Source organism: Typopeltis vanoorti, chromosome 15 (genome assembly GCF_054136105.1).
Source record: "Typopeltis vanoorti isolate ZY-2024b chromosome 15, IOZ_Tvanoo_1.0, whole genome shotgun sequence".
Lineage (NCBI taxonomy): Eukaryota > Metazoa > Arthropoda > Arachnida > Uropygi > Thelyphonidae > Typopeltis > Typopeltis vanoorti.
This window is the reverse complement of record NC_143563.1, coordinates 54,436,199-54,460,442: the sequence shown is the minus strand read 5'-3', so window position 1 is coordinate 54,460,442 and position 24,244 is coordinate 54,436,199. Positions and strand designations below refer to the sequence as shown.

Genomic DNA, 24,244 nt, shown 5'->3' with positions numbered 1-24,244 from the left:
TAAGATAAGTTATTATGAGCAAGAAAATACATTTTCCAGTCTTAACAAATAAATTATTGAACTCAGGGATACTATAAGTTTTGTGTTGCCTACAGTGGAAGATTATCGCATGCCTAGAAGTGTTCTAAGAGTTTTTCCATAATGTGCAAGCTATGATGATCATACTGGTAAGAATATCTATTCTATAACTAACGTGTGATAGTGTTGCTTGTGTTCAGAAAACTTGGTCAAATTTCGGGTTGCTGGAGCCAGCTAGTCAAGCTTGAATGAGTGATATTATAAAATCATTATCATTTCCTTGTGAAACTAATGTGAGAAACTTCATTGAAGAATTAATTCGTGTTTGAATGTGTTATCTCACAATGTATATGTAAATTCAAGATGAGCCTTTTAAGAACTATTTTAATCCTCTGATAAATATTGATGATGCCAGCTAAGTGTTTGATAAAATTGAAGTTTATGATTATTCTATGAGACTAAAAAGGAATTAATTTTTAAGTGTTTTGCTGAATATTGTTTTCAAGTGAAACTAAGTGTAGTTTCACTTGAAATCTTGACGGATGAGAATTGTGAAAGCCTTATAAGTTCTAGCAGTAAATGATGCACTCAGCTGAGTAGAATCTTAATACTTGATTGAATGTATAAATTATTTTCTAATTGTATTGATCTTAATAGAGGTCTTGTTTCTTATGTAAGAATAATTTTGTGAAAGAATTAAATATCTTGTTTAACTTGATTCTTGTGCTTGCCTAATTTCAGTTTCATTGTACCGCTCATTAAAATACGAATCTTGCGGGAAACCCTATGTATAAGTAAGAAAATTTCGGCTTGTAGTAAGTTCACGTTGCTGTTGTGCTATTTGATGCTTGATTCCTTGAAATAATTGTGTGATTTCAAACAGAGTGGCACAGTATAATAAAAATTTTCTTTATGTTTGAATGTGGGGTCAACCAACAACTAGCAAATATAAGGTTGAATGAAAGACAAAACCAACAAAATGGCGCAGTTGACAGGATTTTGATTCACTAATGATAATCGAGAAATAAGTTTTGCTGACATAATAGCCTACTAGGAAATAATTCCTAAAAACTTTAATAGTAAATTTAATTGAATCATGATGAGTTGGTTGAGAAACAATTAGGCAAGGAAAAGTAAATTTTAAATAGTTTTGACATTTATAATTGAATGAATTATAGAGTAACTGATAAACAGATATGACTCATGCATCTAGCACAGGAATGGAGGATAGTGAATTCTTCTGCACTGTACAACAAGTCTTTCTTCAGTTTTCAGGGGAAGAATCAGATGATGTATTATCCTTTTTTTTCCTTCGTTGAAAAGCTTAGAGAATTAGCAAACTGGGGCTGATTTTCATTTACTAATATTACTACGAAGTAAGTTGACTGGTAAGGCAATGATGTTTTTATATTCATTTCCAGTGCTTAAGAAACATAAGAATATCAGAAGTTTAAAGATGTCTTAATTTCACAGTTCTCTAGATTGAGAAGTATTGGACCCAACTTGTGGAAACTACAGAGGATCACACAAAAGGATAAAGAAAGTGTTACAGAGTTTTATAATCGCATGTTGACTCTTTCTAACAGTTTGAACGTGTCTAATGAAGATAAACCTCATTTGGATCGGGCTGTTTTCCAGCAGTTTCGCCAAGGTGTCAGACCAGAATTGAGAGGGACTGCCTACAAGAAGAAATTAACACCTTAGAACAGTGGTCGCCAAAGTGGTCGATATCGACCCCCAGGGGTCAATATAACATTGTTAGGGGTTGATAGAAAAATATAAGACATCATTGTACGGGTAATATTTAATATGGTTAACTTGGATTACCTCCATCCTGAATGACAATGATGCAATTAAGAGTGAATCATGGGAAAAGTGACATGAATAGGACCTGTAAGATGGAGCAAGGTCATGAAAATAGTTACGGAGGCCAATCAAGTAGGCCAAAATGACGTATTTACCAATAAACGGATGTCGGTGGTTCCTGCCTGGCCGGCGCGGCGGCAGCGAGATTGCAACACGTGCGCGGTTCTTATTTACTTATACTTACACATATTCAATCCCAGTCTTATTTTTTGCGCATCGACATACAAGTGAGCATTAATGTTCCAAAATTCATCAACATACATATAATTCAATTGTTATTCATTTACGAACTAAATTTCTCTATGTTGAAGAGTTGAGCAGGACTGGTAGTAATACCAATAGTTTATTAATACCAATATATTAATATCACTAGTAATACCAGTGATATTACTAGTGATAGTAATAGTAATATAATAATATATATTATATTATACATACAATAAACACTAACTATAAAATAAACAATCTAAAACTCACATAAGCATCTTTTTTGCTCTTGTCCTATTATAATTACATAATAGTAAAATAGAGGGGGTCGATAAAAAGTCAAGAAACTCTTGAAGGGGCGACGGTCAAAGAAGTTTGGTGACCCCCGCCTTAGAAGAATGTTTCAAAGTTGTCAAGGAAAAAGAACAAATGATAGGAGACTTTTGTCCCTTATCCAATGTAGGTCATGTGAGCATTATAAATAAGACTGATTATTCCTTAAACCAATCTGAAACTAAAAAAGAAAATAAAAGTGAAAAGGGAAAGAAGAAGAATAATGGAGAAAATTCCTTAAATGTTAATCATATAGCTGAGAGTGAAGAACTATCCAACAAGGACAGTTTAATGCAAGAAATAAAAACCTTAATTCACCATGAAGTAAAAAGATTACATCGACCAGTAATAGATCGTCTTGATGAAGTAATGAAGCAGCTGGTAGTTATTACTACAACCTTTCATGAAAACCACAACCCTACAGATGGAATCAACAAAATGGTGGAACAAGAAGTAAAAAAACAGAATCAACCTATATTAGTAAATCTCGACAAAAGTGGTGCATGGATTAGAAAGACTCGATCTACAGATGCCCATTACCTCTCAACCTCAAGCAAAGAAAGAGTATTTCTCCAACTATAAGGATCCTCCAAGATGCTTTCAATGCCACAGAACTGGACATATTGCTAGGAATTGTTTCGATGCTAAAGGAATATACTCAAACAATGGATGGGATTTGAATTTTGGACAGATTCCTCAAAAAGTACATAGTAATCTTGATAACTCTTTTAAGATGAATGAATCAATGATGAAAATCAGAGGGTATCAATGTAATATCTTACTAGATACAGGTTGCAATGCTTCAACTATCAGTAGAAGCTACTTCATGCATATAAAGCACAGAATGTGGAAAAATATTATTAAATTGAGGAGACCAGTGAGAATTACTACTCTCTCTGACTCTACTTTTATGGTGTATAAGAAAGCTCGTGAAGAATTTTTCTACCAAATTTTGGGTTATTTGTTTGGCAGGATCTACTAATTATTTCATCAACACTCAACTTGAGTTCTCACATCATTTTGGGAACTAACTTTATGAAAAATTATTGCTCGACTTTTCTAAGGGTGAGATATCTATAACGAACAGAAGAAGAAATATCTGCAGAAATAATACACCTACAAATACTGGATGGAGGCAACTAACAGAAAGGCATGGTAAGACGAATGTGATACAACCTACAATCAACTACTAATGAGTCAATTGAAGATTTCAATGACTCAAATTCTGATAAACCTAATCAACCTCAAGCTAAACCTACCACAGACTTCACATTACAAGAGCAAATATCTACACCTGAATTAGAAGTTGGCAAAACAGATCAATTGATAATTGGAATCAACTTTGCTAAAGCAATTACTGTATATTATCGCATATAATGCGATCCACGCATAATGCAAACTAGAAATTTTGTTTGAAAACTAGCCCTAAAATGCCATGTCCACATATAATGCGATCCGTTAATCTTGTTCCATAACATTATAAATAATATAATACGAATTAACGAAAGAAATATTTATTTTAAAACAAAATGTCAAAATCCTTTAAATTCTTCTTCATCTTTTGAGTCATCAAACATTTAATTTATAAATTCATCTGTAGGGATTGCGTCATCAGTGTAGCAGTTGTCGTCATCATATTCATGGTCTCCATTTTGTTGTGCATCATCATCGCTTTTGTATATGACATAATCTTCGGATCCATCCATTGAATTACTTATTCCACATTTAAGAAATGGGCACTGAATCATTTTAGATGGTATAGAATCCCATGTTCTTTAACCCAGCTGATGACTAGGGTGATCTATCCATTGAATTACTTATTCCACATTTAAGAAATGAGCATTGAATCATTTTAGCTGGTGAATAGGGTGATCTCAGGCTTCTAAAAATTCCCACCCATTGTCATCTTCACCAAACCAGATGACATCCATTCTCTCCATTTTTCACGTAAGTGATCTTTAAACGACTTATTCCAGCTGACATCAAACAACTGCAAAACGGAAGTTAAACCACCCGGTATGACTGCTAGGTCTGTACATAGGTCACTGGCTTTCTCTTTGCTTGCCTCTGTTAAATGTGCCCGGAACATATCCCAGATAGCATGCTTTGTTGATGAACAAGCTACCTGGACGTATGTTCCATACTTGATCCAGCCACAATTGTACACCTTCTTCATCCATCCAACCTTTCTGATTGGCGCAAACAATTACACCTGGTGGAAATTTCATGTGCTTCGGAATTTTCTTTCTTTTAAATATCACTATCGGCTTTAATTTGGTTCCGTCTGCCATGAATGCTAGAACAATGGTAAAATGCGTTTTTTCATGTCCTGTTGTTTTTATGAGGACACCCATTTTCACCAACTGAGTTTACTGTTCGATTCCCAGGCATATCAAAGTACATGGGCGTCTCATCCATTTTGCCAATTTGGGAAAGTTCGTATTTGTGACACTTTCGTAATTTTATGATAAATTTATGGAAGGACTCCACTTTTTCTTCAACCTGCTTTGGTAACTTCTGCACAATTTTTGTTCGGTGTCATACTGTTAATGCTTTGCATTCCATAAATCTGTTGCACCACCCAGGTGAAGCAAGAAAAGATGAAATACCTGATATGTCCTTGAATTTACCATTCTTGAGTTGTAGCGCTCGAAAACGAATTGCATTTCTTGTTACTATAATGCCATCTTGTTGCGTCAAAATCCATTCATTTAGCTCTTCTTCGAGTTCTGGAAAGGATGCTACATCTCCACGATGGGCATGTTTCATTTTGGGGATTTTTTCAAGACTGTATTTTTGCTTATGCCAAAGTCTAATATTATTCTCTGCTACACCAAATTCTCTCAGCAACACTCTTATTATGTTCTTCTGCAAACTGCACGACGTGCAATTTAAATCCTGCTTCAAAAGATGAACGTTTACGTTTCTGTTGGCTCATTTTCAGGATAGGTTTGTTTAACGAATAATATTTAAAATGAACTGTGGTTAAACCGACATACCTAGCTGTGCTCTATCTATCTCACTGTGCTCTATCATTAGCACTACTTACATTACTGGCTTTATGCACAGATACAATGCATGCTCCGTTGCTGAATGTGAGTGGGTCAAGTAGATTTGGTTGCACAGGCATTAGGTAGTATATATTGTGTGTGCAAGTCTAATAAGATGTTATATTTTTTAGGATCCGCATATGATGCGAACCCCTAACTTTAAGTAGTATTTTTTTACTATAATTTTTTTTTACTATAAATAAATTTTGCGATAATATACGGTAGTTTACATCCAAGATCTAATAAGGCAAGAAGAAAAAGGGAAGGAAAGGACAAGTCTGACACACTATCCTACTTGGAAGATTCTTTGGAGAATGTATGGGGAAGGAAAAATATATCCCATTTATGATCAAACTGGGTATATTTTGTTGTTTTTCCTCAAAAATTTCATATCAGTTGCTATTAATATTTGTTTATCCTTTTGTTTTATTGTCTAAATTTCACTTCCATATAGCAGTGCTGATAAAATTATTATAGTTTCAAATGAGTCTTTGAACCAAGTTATATTTAAGCACAGAATTTATTACACTTGTGATTTTTTAGTACTTTATAATCTTCAAATTTATATCCTTTTCATCTTCATATAAAATCATGCATCCTAATTATGTAAAAGAATTAACTTATAGCAAAATTTTTTCTTATTACTATTTTACCTCTGAATCTTACCTTTAAAATCCATTGTTTTTGAATTTTCTGTTGAGATCCTTCAACTATTTCTTTTAGGTTTTTGGAAGATTTTTTTTTTTCAGGAAGTAATTATTATCTGGTCAGCACCAAAAAGGAGTGTGTTTAAATTTACATTCAAGGATAGTTTAATACACTGATGTTCCCCATCTCCTTCCATTTTATTATTTCATTTAAATGTATGTTCAAATAAAGTCAGAGCTAGGGTACACATCCTGTCTAGCTCCTTGGTTTGTTTCTCTACAAGATGATAGATCAAAGTTCAACCATATCTGTATTTCATTATCTTCATATAATAGAATCAATAAATATGTGTTTCTAGATTGTACTCGCTTCTTTTTTCTATTACTAATTTTAAACAGAAAGCTGGATCTATGGATGAACATGCTTTTCTAAAAACATTCTCTTTCAGAATGAAGTCTTCAGAATATTTGTGTTTTTTTCACATCATTATTGAATAATTTTAATTTAACATGTTCAGTATCACTGGCACATTAAAGCATCAAAACGTTCATAAATTAATGGCAGTCTATGTTAAAATGCTCTCATCTATTTTACTTGTCGTTCTATCTTTGTAACTTACTGCATAGCAGTGAAAATGGCCATGACAAGAGGCCATAATCCTGCAAGTAATAAAAATTTATATAAGTTTTGATCTAGTTTGCATTACTTAAACATTTTTAAGTGATACTATCAATATCTTTCCAAATTACAAAAATGTTGAAATGTTATAAATCTGGAGAATGATATTAGCTGATTAATTAAGGTAACATGCAGAGGTATGTATCTATATATGATTAGCTGCTCAGAACTATTTGTACATATTTTTAATTGCTATCACTAATTGTTGCATTTCCTTTCAAACACCAATTCACATGGCAATAAGAAAAACTCCAATAAATTAACACCAAAAGAAAATTGTTATTTATAAGGTTTTGTGACATTTTTTGTTATTTAAAAAGGTTATTAATAGCATAAAATAGCAATCAAATAAAATTCCAAATTACTTACATGCTGTTCTATCATTTGGAAAACAATAACAGGTAAAGATGTATGAAATATGCCATCTCCATTTTGTTCTGGTTCAGAGTCTCGGTACCAATCCTAAAATAATAAACATTTCTTACAATAGTAAGAAAACAAGTTTTTTATTTTTTTTTTTTAAGATAATAATCATCACAGCCAAAAATAACAAATTTAGATGTACCAAATTTGAAGAAGTTTTCAACATTTATTGATTTATTGAGGATCTCATCAAATGGGAGCTAAATCCAATGAAATAATGAGAGCTAAATCAATGTGGATGTCATATTATTCATATACAAAATAATGTATTACCATATTATTAGAACACTCACTCTGAATAAGAGAGAGTTATAGCAAATTTTATTTTCTTTTATTGTGCTAGAAAGTAAATTATACCTGACAATGATGTATATTATTGTTTTTACTCTTCCCATTGTAGACCATCGTCCGCGCGGTTAGCCTAGTGGCTTTGCGCTTCGCAACCATATGCCTGGGGAAGGAGTGTCCTAGGTTCGATTCCCGTCGGAGACGTGAGGAGCTGAAGGATCTTCCTCAGCCATAGCCAAGTTAGCCGGTCTTGGGCGCGGGCAGTAGGGTTTTTCCCGCCAGTTTATCTGGCGTTTTTCATCCCGCAAGCAGGCAAACCGGCCCCGTGAACACACAGAGATACAGCCAAGAATACCTTGAGGCATAGGAGTGACCATTCTATCCTCGTATTTCGGTTACGAAATCCAAGCATGCTTGGAAGGTTGTGGGCCTTAAAGGCCTGTTAAAGCCAGTGGGATAGATTGTAGACCATCACTATATGTGTACAGATGTTCTGCAATATTCTTATTTAATGAATGTAAACTTAAATTTTCTGCTTCTAATTACCAGTTTCTTTTTCAGTACAAATATATTGAGAAAAAAACATGGATGTTTTTTAAACTTTACTTATATTCCTGAAAGTGTGAGATTTTACCAATTTTCAAGTAAACTGCAGTGGTTAAAACAGACAACAGTATCTTCTTTTGCTTCATTATTGAAGAAAAAAACTGGAAGTTATCTGGTGTTGGAGAATGTTTGAGTAAGAAGAACATGGTAACTAGAAAAACAGCAGACAGAAAGAGAGAGAGAGAGAGATGAAGAGAAATTTTTAGAACAGGTTAACAGAGATTTCTGTTTACACCAGCTTAAGTTTTTAGCTGTTTCATTACAAAGGTAACTAGAATAACATGTGAAAGAAATTAAGAGAACTCTGGAATTTGATATATATACACTTCATACAATGGATTAACTTGGCTACATGACACAAAGAAATTTATTGACCAGATGCCAAGAGATAATAAAATAGAAAAAATTATTTTTTATTTAAATCTGCAATTAGTTTCGTCTTCTTAGAAGACTTTATCGGGTGCATTACATGAAAAGAGAAGTACAAAAATAGACATTACAAGAAAACAACTATAATTCAACCTGCAAACATTATTATTATTGTTATTAAGGGAGACCTCCAGGAAGTCAAGAGGGTGCTAGTGGGCCAAGCGCTGTGGACGCGATTTGAAGAGCTCCTGATTCAGATAAGTTTTACTAGGAATAATTAAGTATATATGCGTAATTGTTTAAGTCAGAGCGGCTGTAAACATTGTAGGCTACCGAAATTATTAGTGTGGGGTTTTTTTCCTTGCCTAAACTAAATTACAAAATCGTTATTATTAGACCTAGTAACCTGCAGAGAAAAAAAAAATGGCGGCGGCATTGTCATTCCATGATTTTAATTTAGATTTCAGTCGTTTCGTTAAGTGTGAGGTCTGTTATATGTATTCCTTCGATTACATAAATGATTTGTGGATGTTTAGTGCGGGTAGAAGAAGGATGTGTGCGAAGTGTGACCTGAACGAGGAACTGATGAATGCGAATATGAAATTGATGACAGAAAGTGGTAGTACCAATTGTGTCGCGAGTGCATGTTTGAAAGAGAAGGATGGTGAGGAAGAGAGGCAAAAAAGTGTTAAAAAATCAGGAAAAAAGAAAAACAGCGATTTGACAACCATAATGGATGTTAAAAGGGACGAAAGTGAGGCGGAGAGAAACGAAATTGAGAGAATGAATGAAAGTAGAAATGGCGTGATGCAGAAATTGCAAGTAAAAAAAATCGAAAGCATAAATGATAGCAAAAAAAGAATGAATGATGGCGAAAGTTGGACGCATGTTGGAACGAAAGTACTGAACCAAAGAAAGATGAATGACAGTAAAAGTGAGAAGAATGATAGCAAAAGTTGGACGCATGTTAGTCCGAAAGTATGCAAACAAAGAAAGATGAATGAGAGGGAAAGTGAGAAGAGGGGGTCGAGAGTTAGAAAGTTAGAAAGAATTAATGATAGAGAGAATGTGTCGCGAGGTTCGGAAGGTGAATTGGATTGGATGAGGCAAAAAATGAAATGGATGCAGAATGAAATTAAGAGAATTCAGGTCAAAACTATTAAAATAAATCATGATGGCATGAAAGAGTTAACGAAAGATGAGCGACTGGCGTTGTATGGCGACTCCATTATTAAAGGTGTGCTAGAGGATAAAATGCACAAGGTATGTTTTCCCGGCGGTAAAATGAGTAGAGTGATTGAGGCATTGAATATGAGGCGGGAGCGAGCAAAAGAGTTAATTGTATTAATTGGTACAAATGATTTGAGAGAGAACAAAGAGCATGTCAAAATGAATGTCAGGAGACTGCTTGGAAAGATAAAAGAGAATAGCGTGATAGGAAGGGTAGTCAGTGTGTTGCCTAGGTATGATTGTGGTGAAATGAGGCAGAGAGCAAGGATTATGAATGATATTCTGGACGAAATGTGTGAGGAGATGGGAGAACGGTTTGTTAATGTGTCGAATGAGTTTGAGGGACGAAGTGAACTGTATGGGAGCGATGGACTGCATTTGAGTGGTTATGGTGTGAGTCGCTTGCAGAGAGTGCTGCTGGAAAGTAGAGAAGTGAATAGAGAGAATGAATCAGATCGAGAGGGGAGTGATGTGGAAGAGCAGGAGAAAGAGACAGGAGAGATTGAAGAAGTGGAAATGAATGGGGAAGTGAGTGGTATGAGTATAGAAAATGAGAGAATGGGTGTGCAAGAGGAGCAGGGAAATGGGGAGGCTCAGGGTGGACAGGGGTACACAGCGTGAGAAAGGTGGATGCTCCAAGAGAAGGTGAGAGCATGTGTAGGCAGGAAAGGAATGGGATGACCAGGGATCAAGATGAAACAGATGGAACTGCAAAGGGTTCTAAAATGAAGAAGCAGAAAGGGAAATGGCCCCAGTCCAGCATGGAGAGATCACATTGAGTGAGTGGTATCAGTGGAACTAGCTGTAGATCCAGAAATGAGTTGTTGTGTTTGTATACCAATGCTAGAAGTATAAGAAACAAGGCAGATGAAATGGTTGCACTAATTGCATCTGTGCAACCAGAGATTGTCGTAATAAGTGAGACATGGTTAGATGAGGATGACATCCTGACAGGAATAGAGATGGAAAGGTATGATATGTTTCGTGAGGATAGAAGGAGTAAAAAGGGAGGGGGAGTGCTACTGATGATAGAGAAAGAGTTATGTCCATACAAGGTAGAGATGCAAGAGGGAAATAGGGCCAGTGGTTTTGAGGCAGTATGGTGTGAGATAGAGGTGAATAGAATCAAATACTTGGTGGGATGTTGTTATAGACCTGGTAATGTGGATGGTGGTGATAGTGAAATGTATAGTCAAATAAGCCAAGCAAATAAGAAAATGGTGATCATTATGGGTGATTTTAATTATTGCAATATAGACTGGAATGAAGAGATAGCAACTGGAAGTAAAGAAAATGAGTTTCTTGAGTTTTTGAGGGATAACTACCTCAGACAGTATGTAACAGAGGGCACACGAGGATTAAGGGTCTTGGATTTGGTCATCTCATCGGAGGATGTAATTATCAATGAAGTGTCATATCATCCACCAATTGGTGAAAGTGACCATGAGGTGATTACCTGGCTGGTTGCCAGCAGTGCAAGGACCCCTGTGAAAAAAGGGTATATGTGGAACTAAAAGGGGGGGGGGGGATTATGAAGAGCTCAGGAGACAGCTTGCAGGTGTAGCATGGAATGAGGAGTTAGCTGGAAAAGAGATCAATGCAGCTTTGGGAATTTTCAAAACTATTTAGTAGATGCAATGTCTAAATGTATACCATGGGTGAGAAGGTTAAATAAGGTAGGTGTGAGATGGATGAATAAAGAGATTAAGCATGCAATACAGAGAAAAAGTGCATTGTGGAGGCAGCATAAGCGAAGTGGAAGTAACCAATTTCATGAAGTCTACAAAGACCAAGCAAGGAGGGTGACTTGGTTGGTGACTTGCTTGGTTGGTTGGATTTTGCACCCCCATACACAACTTGCTGATAGGTATCAGCAAGTTGTGTATGGGGGTGCAATATCCATGAAAAGGAAAGTCACTAGTGGAGTGCCTTAGGGGTCTGTTTTAGGGCCATCACTATTTAACTTGTATATTAATGATATTGGCAAAGATTTGGATGAAGATATTCAGTTGTTTGCAGATGATGCAAAGTTGGGACGAACCATGATGAGTAGTGAAGATGTTGTGGCCTTGCAAGAAGACTTGAATAAATTGAGTGATTGGGCAAGCAAATGGGGATGTGAGTTCAATGTTGCAAAATGTAAGGTTTTAAAATTTGGAAAACAAAGATGGGATGCAGAATTTATGCTTGGTGAGAATGTATTGTTGGAAGTAGAGGAAATAAGAGATCTGGGGGTGATAGTGGATAAGGATCTAAAATTTAGGGGACACATCGCCAAAATTGTGAAGACAACACAAAGACTTCTGGGAATGATGCAGCAGACACTGACATATAGAAGTAGGGAGATTCTTGTTCCATTGTATAAGGCTTTGATTAGGCCCCACATGGACTACTGTGCCCAGATTTTGTCACCTGGTTTTCAGAAGGATGAAGAGATGTTAGAAAGGGTCCAAAGGCGACTGACTAAGGTAGTTTCTGACCTCTGGAATGTCGAGTATGAGGAAAGATTGAAAAGATGTAATTTGCAGAGTCTAGTGGAGAGAAGGAAGAGGGGAGATATGACAGAGAACTACAAGTTGGTAAGGGGTTGCTATAGGATCAATGGTGGAGAAGTTCTACAGAGAATAGTGAGAGATCAGGGGAGAACCAGAGGTCATCCCTGGAAACTGTATAAAGAGGGTGTGAGTAGGGGAGTGAGAGGCAGGTTTTTTTCGTGCAGAGTTGTGAGTGATTGGAATGCCTTGCCTGAGAGTGTGGTGTCTGCAAGGAGTTTGAATGTGTTTAAGACACGGTATGATGAGATGTGTGTGAGATAAAAGGACCTCCTAGATGAGTCTTTGACTCCATGAGGTCCTGTTTAATAAAAATAATAAAGTCAGGGACTCATCGAGGGAGACTATATACTACACGCACCAGCTATCATATTTATTCTTGAATTCATTCACACTGCTTGCACTCACAACATCCAATGGCAATTCATTCCAATCACACGCCACTCTATGAGAGAAAAATCTAGCCCTCACCCCCTTCTTAGCAGCATTCATTCTCAACTTCGAAGGATGCTCCTCTCGTCTTTTCCCCACCCTCAATAAATTGAAAACTTCTCTACTGAAATCTTGTATGACCCTTTCAGAAGTTTGTGTCAATCATATCACCCCTCTTTCTTCTGTTTGCTAGACAAAATGACTTCCTTATCTTTACAAGTCAAGGTTCATTTCAGCATTGCAATTATTCTCTGAGTTGTATTTACAATTTTTGCTATATGACCCTTGAACTTCAACTGCCTGTCTACTAATACTCCAAGATCCTTATCATGACCAGTTTCTTCTAGCATAATCCCACCAATATAACATGAAAATGAATATCTAATAACACCAAAGTGCATGACTTTACATTTATTAATATTGAACTGACAGACATTTTCACATGGCTGTCAGTTTCTGCCACAATTCCTGCCTATTCAAATCATTCTGTAAGTACCGCATATCTACTGCACTCCTGACTACCCTACCTATCCTAATTTGCTATATTGCTGACATTTGAAGGTGTTCTGGATGCCATAGTATTGTTGGGCATGTTCATGTGAGCATGATCTTGTACACCAAAGTTGGATAGCTAAAGATTAACAATCAGATAAGTTATAGCTAAGGTTATAGATATAACTTATCTGATTAGCCGGACTGAGGACAATTTCTGCTGATTCCACAATTCTTCTCTCCAGCTCATCATAGTACTTCAGAGACTAGATTCCCCACTTGATCATTCACACACTCACTCATTTCACGGGTGAGATGAGTGAGTGTATGAAAGACCAAACAAACTCACTGGCTTCCACCCTAATTGCTCAAGTTTTCTTGAATTTGTGCTTTGGCATGCTCAGCTCTCTCTAGACACCTAACAACAAAACCATTAAGATGCAGCCAATTAGCATTATACAAATCCTTCTTTCTCTCAAACACAGACCACCGATCCTACATCATTCTTTCTGCTCAACTTATGTATACATTCCTTAGCTACCGATAACCTTCACCTCATAGCATGGCAGAAAACTTGCAATCTTCATCCTATCACTCTTCATCCTTTCTTTTAGTGATGCATGGTGATCAGCATTCATTTTATATCATGATAAATACATTAATCACAAATTAATTATTTAGAAACTACATCAAGCTAAATTCTATTTATGATAACATGAGCAAACATTCTTTCTTATAGATAGTTCTCTTTCAGTAACAATGATGTCCTTTTTTTAGCATTACAATTGTTATTTTTGATTTAGGATCTTGGATTATCTATGGTGCTGTTTATAGTTACTCTTAGAGAGGAAGGTTCTGTGGGTCGAATATGTGCCTTCCATATGTTTGGGATTTTTAGACCATCATTATTGTTCAGATTGGGGATGGTTGATAATAATCTCATAGGCTTCCTTAAATTTGCGTTCATACCATGTTTGGGTGTGATATAAACAACTGGTGCTTTTCCAGTCAATTCTATGTAAGGTGTTCAGAGCATGATCAGAAAGGCCAGCTTCACCATAATTATTATATTTGATGTGTCGTTTATGTTCTTTTTGTCTGATCGGAATTGTGCGTCCTGTTTCTCCTACGTATGGTATATTGCAGGTGCAGTAAATACAGTATACTCCAGGGTGGGCTAGCAGTGGGAGTGGGTCTTTGGATGAGTTGAGTAAGCTTTTTAATTTTGAAGGAGGTTTAAAGGTGGCTTTGAGGTTGTATTTTTGTCGTATTCTGTTTATTTTATCTGATGTCCCTTTAATGTAAGGAATGGTTATAGTTTTATTGTAGTCTAGTTTATTTTTGTTTTATTAACACTATTAACAAAATTCTCTAAAAATTCTTGTAGAGAATTTTGTTAATAGTGTTTTGGCTGTAACCATTTTTTTAGAAAGGTATTGCTGATAACTTTAAATTCGTCTTTCAGTGCATGTTCATTGGAGCAGATCTTCAAAGCCCTGTTTTTTAGAGTATTAATGACACCTAGTTTTTGTGTTGGGTGGTGGTAGGAGTTTATACATATTATTTGCCAGTATGTGTCGGTTTCTGGTAAACAATGAAGGAAAGATTGCCAGAAGGAAGATGTGTGACAAGTGTATCTAAAAACGGAAGTGTCTTCTGTTTTTCAATCTCAATTGTGAACTGTATGTGTTTGTGTTGTTTGTTTAGGTGGCTAAGTAAAGTGTCTAGTGTCTGGCAGCCATGGAACCAGATCGCAAAAGCATCATCAGCATATCTAAGCCAGACTTTGGGTTTTAAAGCAGAAGAATCTAAAGCATGTTGCTCAAAATGTTCCATATAAAAGTTAGCAATGGGGGGGGGGATAATGGCGAGTCCATGGCTGTGCCTTCTTTTTGTAGTACAAAAGGAAGTGCCTTCTTTTTGTCATTCAAAATAACCAGAACATAATACACATGCAAAGAGCTCTGTGACATCTGGAGGGAATTCGTTCTGTAAAAGAAGGATTGTGTCATTGATTGGGACATTCGCAAAGAGGGCAGAGATGTCAAAACTGACTAATAAGTCATCTTTTTCTAATGTAATGTCTTTGATTATGTTTATGAAGTATTGTGTGTTTCTGATATAGGAGGGGGAATGACCTACCAACTCCTTGAGTGTTGCCGCTAATTTCTTGGCTAGGTGATAATTCGAGCTATCTATCCCTTCAACTACTGGTCAGAGTGGTGTGTTTTGTTTATGTATTTTCGGTAGCCCGTAAATTCTCGGGGAACGAGCATAGTGCAGAAGTAGTTTTTTGACCGTATCTTCGGGCCATGTAGTAATTGATTTAAGTAGTTTCTCTGTTTGTTTGTTTTTTATTCCATTGGTTGGGTTGTAGTTAACGAGTTGGTATGTATTATTGTCCGAGACTAGCAGAGTCATTTTTTCTAAATAAGTGGTTCGGTTTAGAATAACAGTGGCACTTCCTTTATCGGCTCTAGTTATTATAATGTATGATGTTTGGATTTGATTTTAATGATTTCGCCGCTGTTAATTTGTGTTTTGTTAAGTTGATTGTTATTGTTTTGTTAAATTTATATTTAAAATGTTGGCAGTTTCTAAATGTATTTTGTCTGCTATGTAAATAACATAGCAGACAAAATCATGGGATGAATCTTAAGCCTCTTTCAATATTACAAATAAAATCCAGTTTGTTTATTGATCTGGGTGTTACGACAAAATTTAGACCTTTGTTAAGTACCGAGAGTTCATCTTTGTTTAAGGCGTGGTTAAGGCATGTATATAATGTAACTCAGCTTGTACTGTATTTGTGTATATGCTTCAGACGATGATCTTAATATGAAGATCGAAATGTCGGGAAATTAAGTTATTTATAACACAGTTGTAAAGTTCATAATTTCTAAAATTATCACTCTTCCGTTTTGCCTCTTCTAACAACTCTTTTACATCCGCCCACATAGAATACTTCTTGCCTCTCAAATCATTTCTCTTTAACTTGTTTTTCTTGTTTGTTCAGTCTTTTATTATTATTATTCCTTCGGATACCTGCTTCTCTCTCTTTTCGGCCCTGCTGATCTCTTGCACTTCTGCAAGAGATCAGATGTCGCGAGATTCGGAAGTTGAATTGGATTGGATGAGGCAAGAAATGAAATGAATGTGGAATGAAATTAAGAGAATTCAGGTCAAAACTATTAAAATAAATCATGATGGCATGAAAGATGAGCGACTGGCGTTGTATGGCGACTCCATTATTAAAGGTGTGCTAGAGGATAAAATGCACAAGGTATGTTTTCCAGGCGGTAAAACGAGTAGAGTGATTGAGGCATTGAATATGAGGCAGGAGCGAGCAAAAGAGTTAATTGTATTAATTGGTACAAATGATATGAGAGAGAACAAAGAGCATGTCAGAATAAATGTCAGGAGGCTGCTTGGAAAGATAAAAGAGAATAGTGTGACAGGAAGGGTAGTCAGTGTGTTGCCTAGGTATGATTGTGGTGAAATGAGGTGAGGAGCAAGGATTATGAATGATATTCTGGCTGAAATGTGTGAGGAAATGGGAGTACAGTTTGTTAATGTGTGGAATGAGTTTGAGGAATGAAGTGAGCTGTATGGGAGCGATGGACTGCATTTGAGTGGTTATGGTGTGAGTCGCTTGCAGAGCCTGCTGCTGGAAGGTAGAGAAGTGAATAGAGAGAATGAATCAGATCAAGAGGGGGGAGTGATGTGGAAGAGCAGGAAAGTAAGACAGGAGAGATTGAAGAAGTGGAAATGAATGGAGAAGTGAGTGGTACGAGTATAGAAAATGAGAGAATGGGTTTGCAAGAGGAGCAATGAAAGGGGGAGGCTGGAATTGAAAAGGGTTCTAAAATGAAGAAGAAAAAAGGAAAATGGCCCCAGTCTAGCATGGAGAGATCACATCGAGTGAGTGGTATCAGTGGAACTAGCTGTAGATCCAGAAATGAGCTGTTGTGTTTGTATACCAATGCTAGAAGTATAAGAAACAAGGCAGATGAAATAGTTGCACTAATTGCGTCTGTTCACCAAAAGATTGTCAGAATAAGTGAGACATGGTTAGATGAGGACGACATCCTGACAGGAATAGAGATGGAAGGGTATTATATGTTTCGTGAGGATAGAAGGGGTAAAAAGGGAGGAGGGATTGCTATTGATGATAGAGAGAGAGAGAGAGAGAGAGAGAGTTATGTACATACAAAGTAGAGATGCAAGAGGGAAATAGTGCCAGTGGTTTTGAGGCAGTATGGTGTGAGATAGAGGTGAATAGAATGAAATACTTGGTGGGATGTTGTTATAGACCTGGTAATGTGGATGGTGGTGATAATGAAATGTATAGTCAAATAAGCCAAGCAAATAAGAAAAGGGTGATCATTAGGGGTGATTTTAATTATGGAAATATAGATTGGAATGATGAGATAGCAACTGGAAGTAAAAAAAAATGAGTTTCTTGAGTTTTTGAGGTATAACTACCTCAGACAGTATGCAACGGAGGGCACACGAGGATTAACGGTCTTGGATTTGGTCATCTCATCAGAGGATGTAATTATAAATGAGGTGTCAAATCATCCACCAATTGGTGAGACTGACCGAGGTGATTACCTGGGTGGTTGCCAACAGTGCAAGGAAAAGGGTATATGTGGGGAAAAATTCCACATATATCCTGTGAGGAAAAGGGTATATGTGGAACTACAAGGGGGGGGGGGGTTGATTATGAAGAGCTCAGAAGACAGCTTGCAGGTGTAGTGTGGAATGAAGAGTTAGCTGGAAAAGAGATCAATGCAGCTTTGGGGATTTTTAAAAACTATCAATGTCATGATTTAGATGCAATGTCTAAATGTATTCCAAGGGTGAGAAGGTTAAATAAGGTAGGTGTGAGATGGATGAATAAAGAGAATAAGCATGCAATATAGAGAAAAAGGGCATTGTGGAGGCAGCATAAGAGAAGTGGAAATAACCAATTTCATGAGGTCTACAAAGACCAAGCAAGGAGGGTGACTTGGTCGGTGAGAGTAGCTAACGAGAGGTATGAACAACAGTTAGCTAATGAAGCCAAAAAGAATCTTAGGGAGTTCTTTCGATATGTAGCCAGCAAAAGAAAGAATGATTATGGAAGGATGACATTGATTGGAGAAAATGGTATAAAGACAGCTGTTGCAGAATGTGTGGTGGAGATAATTAATGAGCAGTTCATAAAGATCTTTCAATCTTGTGAATGTGACTTCAATGAGAGATTGAGAGCAGTTGATGATGATGAGGAGAGACTGACTGTAAGTGAGCAAGAGGTGTTTGGGGAGTTCAGTAAACTAAATGTAAATAAGGCTATGGGACTTGATAATATATCACTGTGTATTCTGAAGGAATGTGCCAGAGAGTTGACACCTGCCTTGACATATTTTTTTAATACGAGTCTTGCACTTGGTCAAGTTTCTAAAGAGTGGAAGGAGGGCAAGATTATGCCACTTCATAAAGGAGGTGATCGAACTCAAGCATCAAACTATAGGCCTATCTCTGTGTCAGGTGTTGTGGTTAAGTTGTTGGAGAAGCTTGTGAGAACTAGGATCCAGAGTTGGGTTGACAACAATGGTATAATCTTTGATGGACAGCATGGATTTGCTAAAGGGAGGTCATGTTTTAGTAATCTACTTACTTATTACAATAAAGTGACTGCTTCCTTGGACAGAGGAGAAGGATACAAAGTAATATACTTGGATTTCGCAAAAGCTTTTGATAGAGTACCTCATAAGTTGACAGTCAAACTAGAGCAGATGGGGTTGGATATTAGATTAGTGCATTAGATTGGAGATTGGCTATCTGATAGGTATCAACAAGTTGTGCATAGGGGTGCGATATCCAGGAAAAGGAAAGTCACTAGTGGAGTGCCTCGGGTGTCTGTTTTAGGGCCATTAGTATTTAACTTGTGTATTAATGATATTGGCAAAGATTTGGATGGAGATATTCAGTTGTTTGCAGATGATGAAAGTTGGGACGAACCATAAAGAGTAGTGAAGATGTTGTGGCCTTGCAGAAGACGTGAATAAATTGAGTGATTGGGCACGGAAATGGGGATGTAAGTTCAATGTTGCAAAATGTAAGGTTTTAAAATTTGGAAAACAAAGATGGGATGCAGAGATTATGCTTGGTGAGAATATATTGCTGGAGGTAGAGTAAATAAGAGATCTGGGGGTGAGAGTGGATAAGGATTTAAAATTTAGGGGACACATCGCCAAAATTGTGAAGACAACAAAAGGCTTCTGGGAATGATGCGAAGGACACTGACGTGTAGAGGTAGAGAGATTCTTGTTCCATTGTATAAGGCTTTGATTAGGCCACACATGGATTATTGTGCCCAGATTTGGTCACCGGGTTTTCAGAAGGATGAAGAGATGTTGGAAAGGCGACTGACTAAGGTAGTTTCTGACCTCTGGAATGTCAAGTATGAGGAAAGATTGAGAAGATGTAATTTGCAGAGTCTGGTGGACAGGAGGAAGAGGGGAGATATGATAGAGATCTACAAGTTGATAAGGGGTTGTTATAAGATCAATGGTGGAAAAGTTCTACAGAGAATAATGGGAGATCAGGGGAGAACCAGAGGTCATCCCTGGAAACTGTATAAAGAGTGTTTGTTTGTGTTTAAGACATGGTATGATGAGATGTGTGTGTGTGTGTGATAAAAGGACCTCCCAGATGAGTCTTTGACTCCATGAGGTCTTGGGGTAATAATAATAATATATACAGAGGAAATAATTTTTTTTCAGATTACATAGTAATTTCGTTTAGAAATACTAACAAAATGAGAAAGTAAATAAATAATAAAAAAGAAGGAACAAACATACAAAGCACATCTATTACAACAAGAAGAAAGCATTAAAATGCTATATCAATCATGAATAACAGATTATATAAAAGAAGCCAAAATCAATGAAGATATAGGAGAAAAATGAAAAAAAAATTCATAAAGCAGCCTCTGAAATACTTGAAAGAAAAACATGTCAAATTTCGAACACAGATATAGAAAATGCAATAAAAGAAAAAAAAAATGACATACAAATCATTCCTTCAAAAACAAAGGAAACAGAAGAAATATAAAAAAACAAAAGAAATATAGCTAAAACCATAGTACAGAAAGCTCACCAATATTCTTGGAACAGATTTAGTAATAAAATAGAAGACATACATGGAAGACAACACATAGCTTATAAATATTAAGGAAACTAAACAATGAAGAAAGACATACGGCACAAATCAACATTATACAAGAGAAACAATAGAGAGAAACATTATAAGAATTTATAATGTGACCCAAATTTAATAAGAGAAAATAACAATGAAGAAATTAGTACTAATATAGAACCAATTAGATTAGAAGAACTAAAAGAAGATAAAAATATTAAAAATTAGAAAATCAACTAGATTAGATGGCATAAATACAGATCTTTGGAAATATGGAGGAGAATATTTATATTGTAGATTCCTAAAATTAATAAATAACTGTTGGAAGAAAGTGAGATTCCATCAGGTTGGTCAAAAGCTAAGGTCATATATATTTAAGAAAGAGGACAGAGATGATTGTGGAAATTACAGAGGAATAAGTTTATTAAATACAGGTTACAAAATTTACAGTAAAATCCTGAATAAAAGTCTTAGAAATATTGCAACCAATCTGCTCTCAGAAGAACAAACTAGTTTCAGACATGAAAGATTGTGTATAGACAATATATGTTAAAATAAATTATTGAAAAAAAAAAGATAAGAATTTAATTTCGAGACTCATCTAGCCTTTATAAGATTATGAGATTAGATTATGAGAAAGCTTTTTATAAAATACACAGAGAAAAATTATGCAATATAATGAAAAAACAAGAGGATATCCATCACATTCAGTACAAGATATACAAAGTTTATATAAAGATACAAAAATACAGTTAGGTAATAAATTAACAGAAGAGAATGAAATTAATCAAGGTATTGGACAGGGATGGAGCTTATCTTCAACTCTATTGGGGAAAAAAAAAAATATATATATATATATATATAGAGAGAGAGAGATCAGATTATTAAAATATGGAAAACAACAATAAAACAAGATATCTGGTTAACCAGAACTGTTATCTGTGCAGTGCTGTACAGATGGTCAGATTACATTACAAGACAATGAAGATGTCTTGTAATGTAATTATCTTCAAAACTCAGTTTATGTAACTTCAAAAATCAGTTTATGAATTAAACGAAATAAGCCAACAATACAATTTAAAAATTTCACAAAAGAAAACAAGTCACACAGCATTTAAAGGTCAAGATCATGTTAGATCAAAAATTATATTTATAGTCAAAAAAAAGTATATTTATAGCAAATAGAAAATAAAATAAAATAATAGAACAGGTTACACAGTTTAATTATTTAGGCTGTATAATATATTTAAAAGATGTAGATGAAAAAATAAAAAGAAATTTCAGAAAATCCGTGGAACAATTAGGACACTGAATAAAAACAACAACAAAAAAAAAAAGACGAGCAACTCAACTAAATTTTGCAAAGTAATGGCCACTCCCACTCTATCGTATGGTTCAGAAACACGAACTGTTAAAAAGTAAGAAGTAAAATACAAGCTACAGAAATGAGATTTTTAAGAGCAATTAAAGGATGCACAAAACTGGACCATACAAAAAAATGAACGCATCAGAAGAGATATTTACAACTTAAATGAAAAGATCAAGGAGTATAGAGAGAAATGGAAAGAGCATCTATTTATGCAAATATAAAGATATTGGATACCAAAAGATGTGGATAGATATAGACCACAGGGAATCAGCTGCAAGATGGAAAGACTAGTGAAGCCAGACAGGCATATGCCTAATCCTTGAAGAGAAGAAAAAGAGAACAATAATAAAATAATGAACAGTTTATAATTCGTGGCAAAACACAGAAAAAGAAAGGAAATGAAAAAGAAAAAGACAGCAAACAATGATGTTGTAAATGAACTTTTAGCCCACCCATAAAAACTGCACATTGGTTAATTCATGGCAGCATTATGACACAAAACACCATGTGAGCAAATGCAGCATCGTACAAATGGGTACTGGTCATAATTGAAAAATCATCATATGACCAGATCGTGACATGGATCCTTACTGTATATCCTTAATGGGTGTACTGGATATTATGATGGTCCAATACCATTAAAATTTCAATCCTCTCCCATTGCCCCATGCAGCAAGACAACATAAATTTGCTATTCGTTGAGAATGGCTATACTTCATGTGATAAGAGAAAAAAAGCTATTTAAGGCCTAAAAAAATTCCTCAAACATCTTCTGAATGGGTATTATGACTTTGTTTCAGATTTATTTCAAGTTTATCAGCAGTTATAACAAAGAAGGGTCTGAGAGTGAAACTTACAATAATGGCAAAAACTCATTACTTGGATGGCTGCAATGTTGTAATAAACACCTGCAACACAGAAAACTAAAATCAGCAGTTTCCAAAAGGGATTTTCATTTTTAGAGACTTCATTTGCATAGATGCTTGTCATTCCAGAATTAATTGAGTTTTCTATATATATATCCATTAACATATTTGCAAAATACCTTGATATCAGATGCCAGCGTATTCTTCATCCAGTCTTGGTAATTATTTCGTAATGTATTCAGATATCTGTTAAGAAATTAAAGGTAAATATCACATATGCTTATATATATATATATATATATATATATATATATATATATATAAGAGGGGAGAGAGAGAGAGCATGAAACTGAGGTCAGTCATAGGCAATGTGCTCAATCAGTATTAATCACTGTGCATATTTAAATTAAGTCAGACATGTAAATTGGACAAAGTGCAATATTGCATCATTCAGCAATTCTCAAAACAAAAGTATCTTTAAATTTCAGTAAGCAGTCCATACAACAATTTTGGTGAGAGATGAATTTCACTGCTTCATGTGAGACCACTGTGCTATTACTAGAGGCTTGAAAAATTCAATGTTTTTTCTCTAGGGACCATAAAAACAAATCAAATAAATAATCTTAGTTCATCCATGCTACTAATGTACTATAGGTTTACAACTTTTTATGGTTGGGATTCAAACAAAAATATCTACCCTCTTTCTATTGATTATCCACTCATCTTATAACTGATTTAAAAATTTTTTTTTTTTTTTTTGATAGTTGAACTTGCACTATATAAGCCTTATTTTGCACTTTGTTCTACTGGATCTTTGAGTTTGTTTGTGTTTATGATAGGATATCCATTTGATGCCATACTGGTGGGGGCCCCTAAAAGCTCTCTCAAAATGCTTGCTCAATACAAAGGAGAGTAATTAGACTTATTAATGACCCATATCTTACCAACTCTCTCCTCTCACTTTTGCACAGACGTTTGGTTTCTGCAGTATGGATATTCTACAAATATTTCCATGGCAAATGCTCATCTGAAATAACATCAATAATTCCTCCACTCAGTACTAAACTCATTGGAACACATGCAGCTGCTGCTCAACATCTCTTCAAAGTACACCTAGAAACAAACAGAACAAGTTTCTTTTCCTCCTCCTTCATCCCTGCAACTGCTGCACTATGGAACAGTCTCCCACCTACTGTATTTCCCAAGGAATACAATTTATAGTCATTTAAATCAAATGTAAACAAGTTTCTCCTTTTCCAACCCACTACCCATACATGGTACTAATGTACTATAGGTTGATCAACCAACCTCTTGTGTATGGACACAACATAAATAAAATGCTTGACTCATAAATAATACTATCTTACCAAGTCACTGGACACAGGTTAGCATTATTATTTTTTTTAAAATACTAATCCATATATAAGAGGGGTTACAAAACCTATAGCACAATGGCATCATGTTTGGGCAAATGGTTAAGAAGAAACAAGAACCTGTAATGTACTTCTTGAACAGCCAAAGATTGTATTCCTTAGTGAAATACAGTGAAGAAGGTTGGTCAATAGAACAAGTAGATGGAATGAAAGAAAGGTTGGTTCAGTAAGACTGCCACTAAACTATGTATGGATATCA

General features: G+C 35.5%; 1 protein-coding gene across 3 annotated transcripts in view; it reads right to left on the bottom strand.

The window, feature by feature from the left end:
- The window catches only part of Sec6 (Exocyst complex component Sec6), a 478,173-nt gene that overhangs the window by 195,360 nt on the left and 258,569 nt on the right, over nucleotides 1-24,244 (bottom strand). For all 3 annotated transcript variants that reach the window (XM_090405049.1, XM_090405048.1, XM_090405050.1), the window contains exons 12-13: nucleotides 22,792-22,858; nucleotides 7,170-7,262 (exon numbers count right to left, since the gene is read on the bottom strand). In XM_090405049.1, the coding sequence (XP_090261175.1) occupies nucleotides 7,170-7,262; nucleotides 22,792-22,858 (160 nt within the window). The remainder of the gene's footprint in view (nucleotides 1-7,169; nucleotides 7,263-22,791; nucleotides 22,859-24,244) is intronic.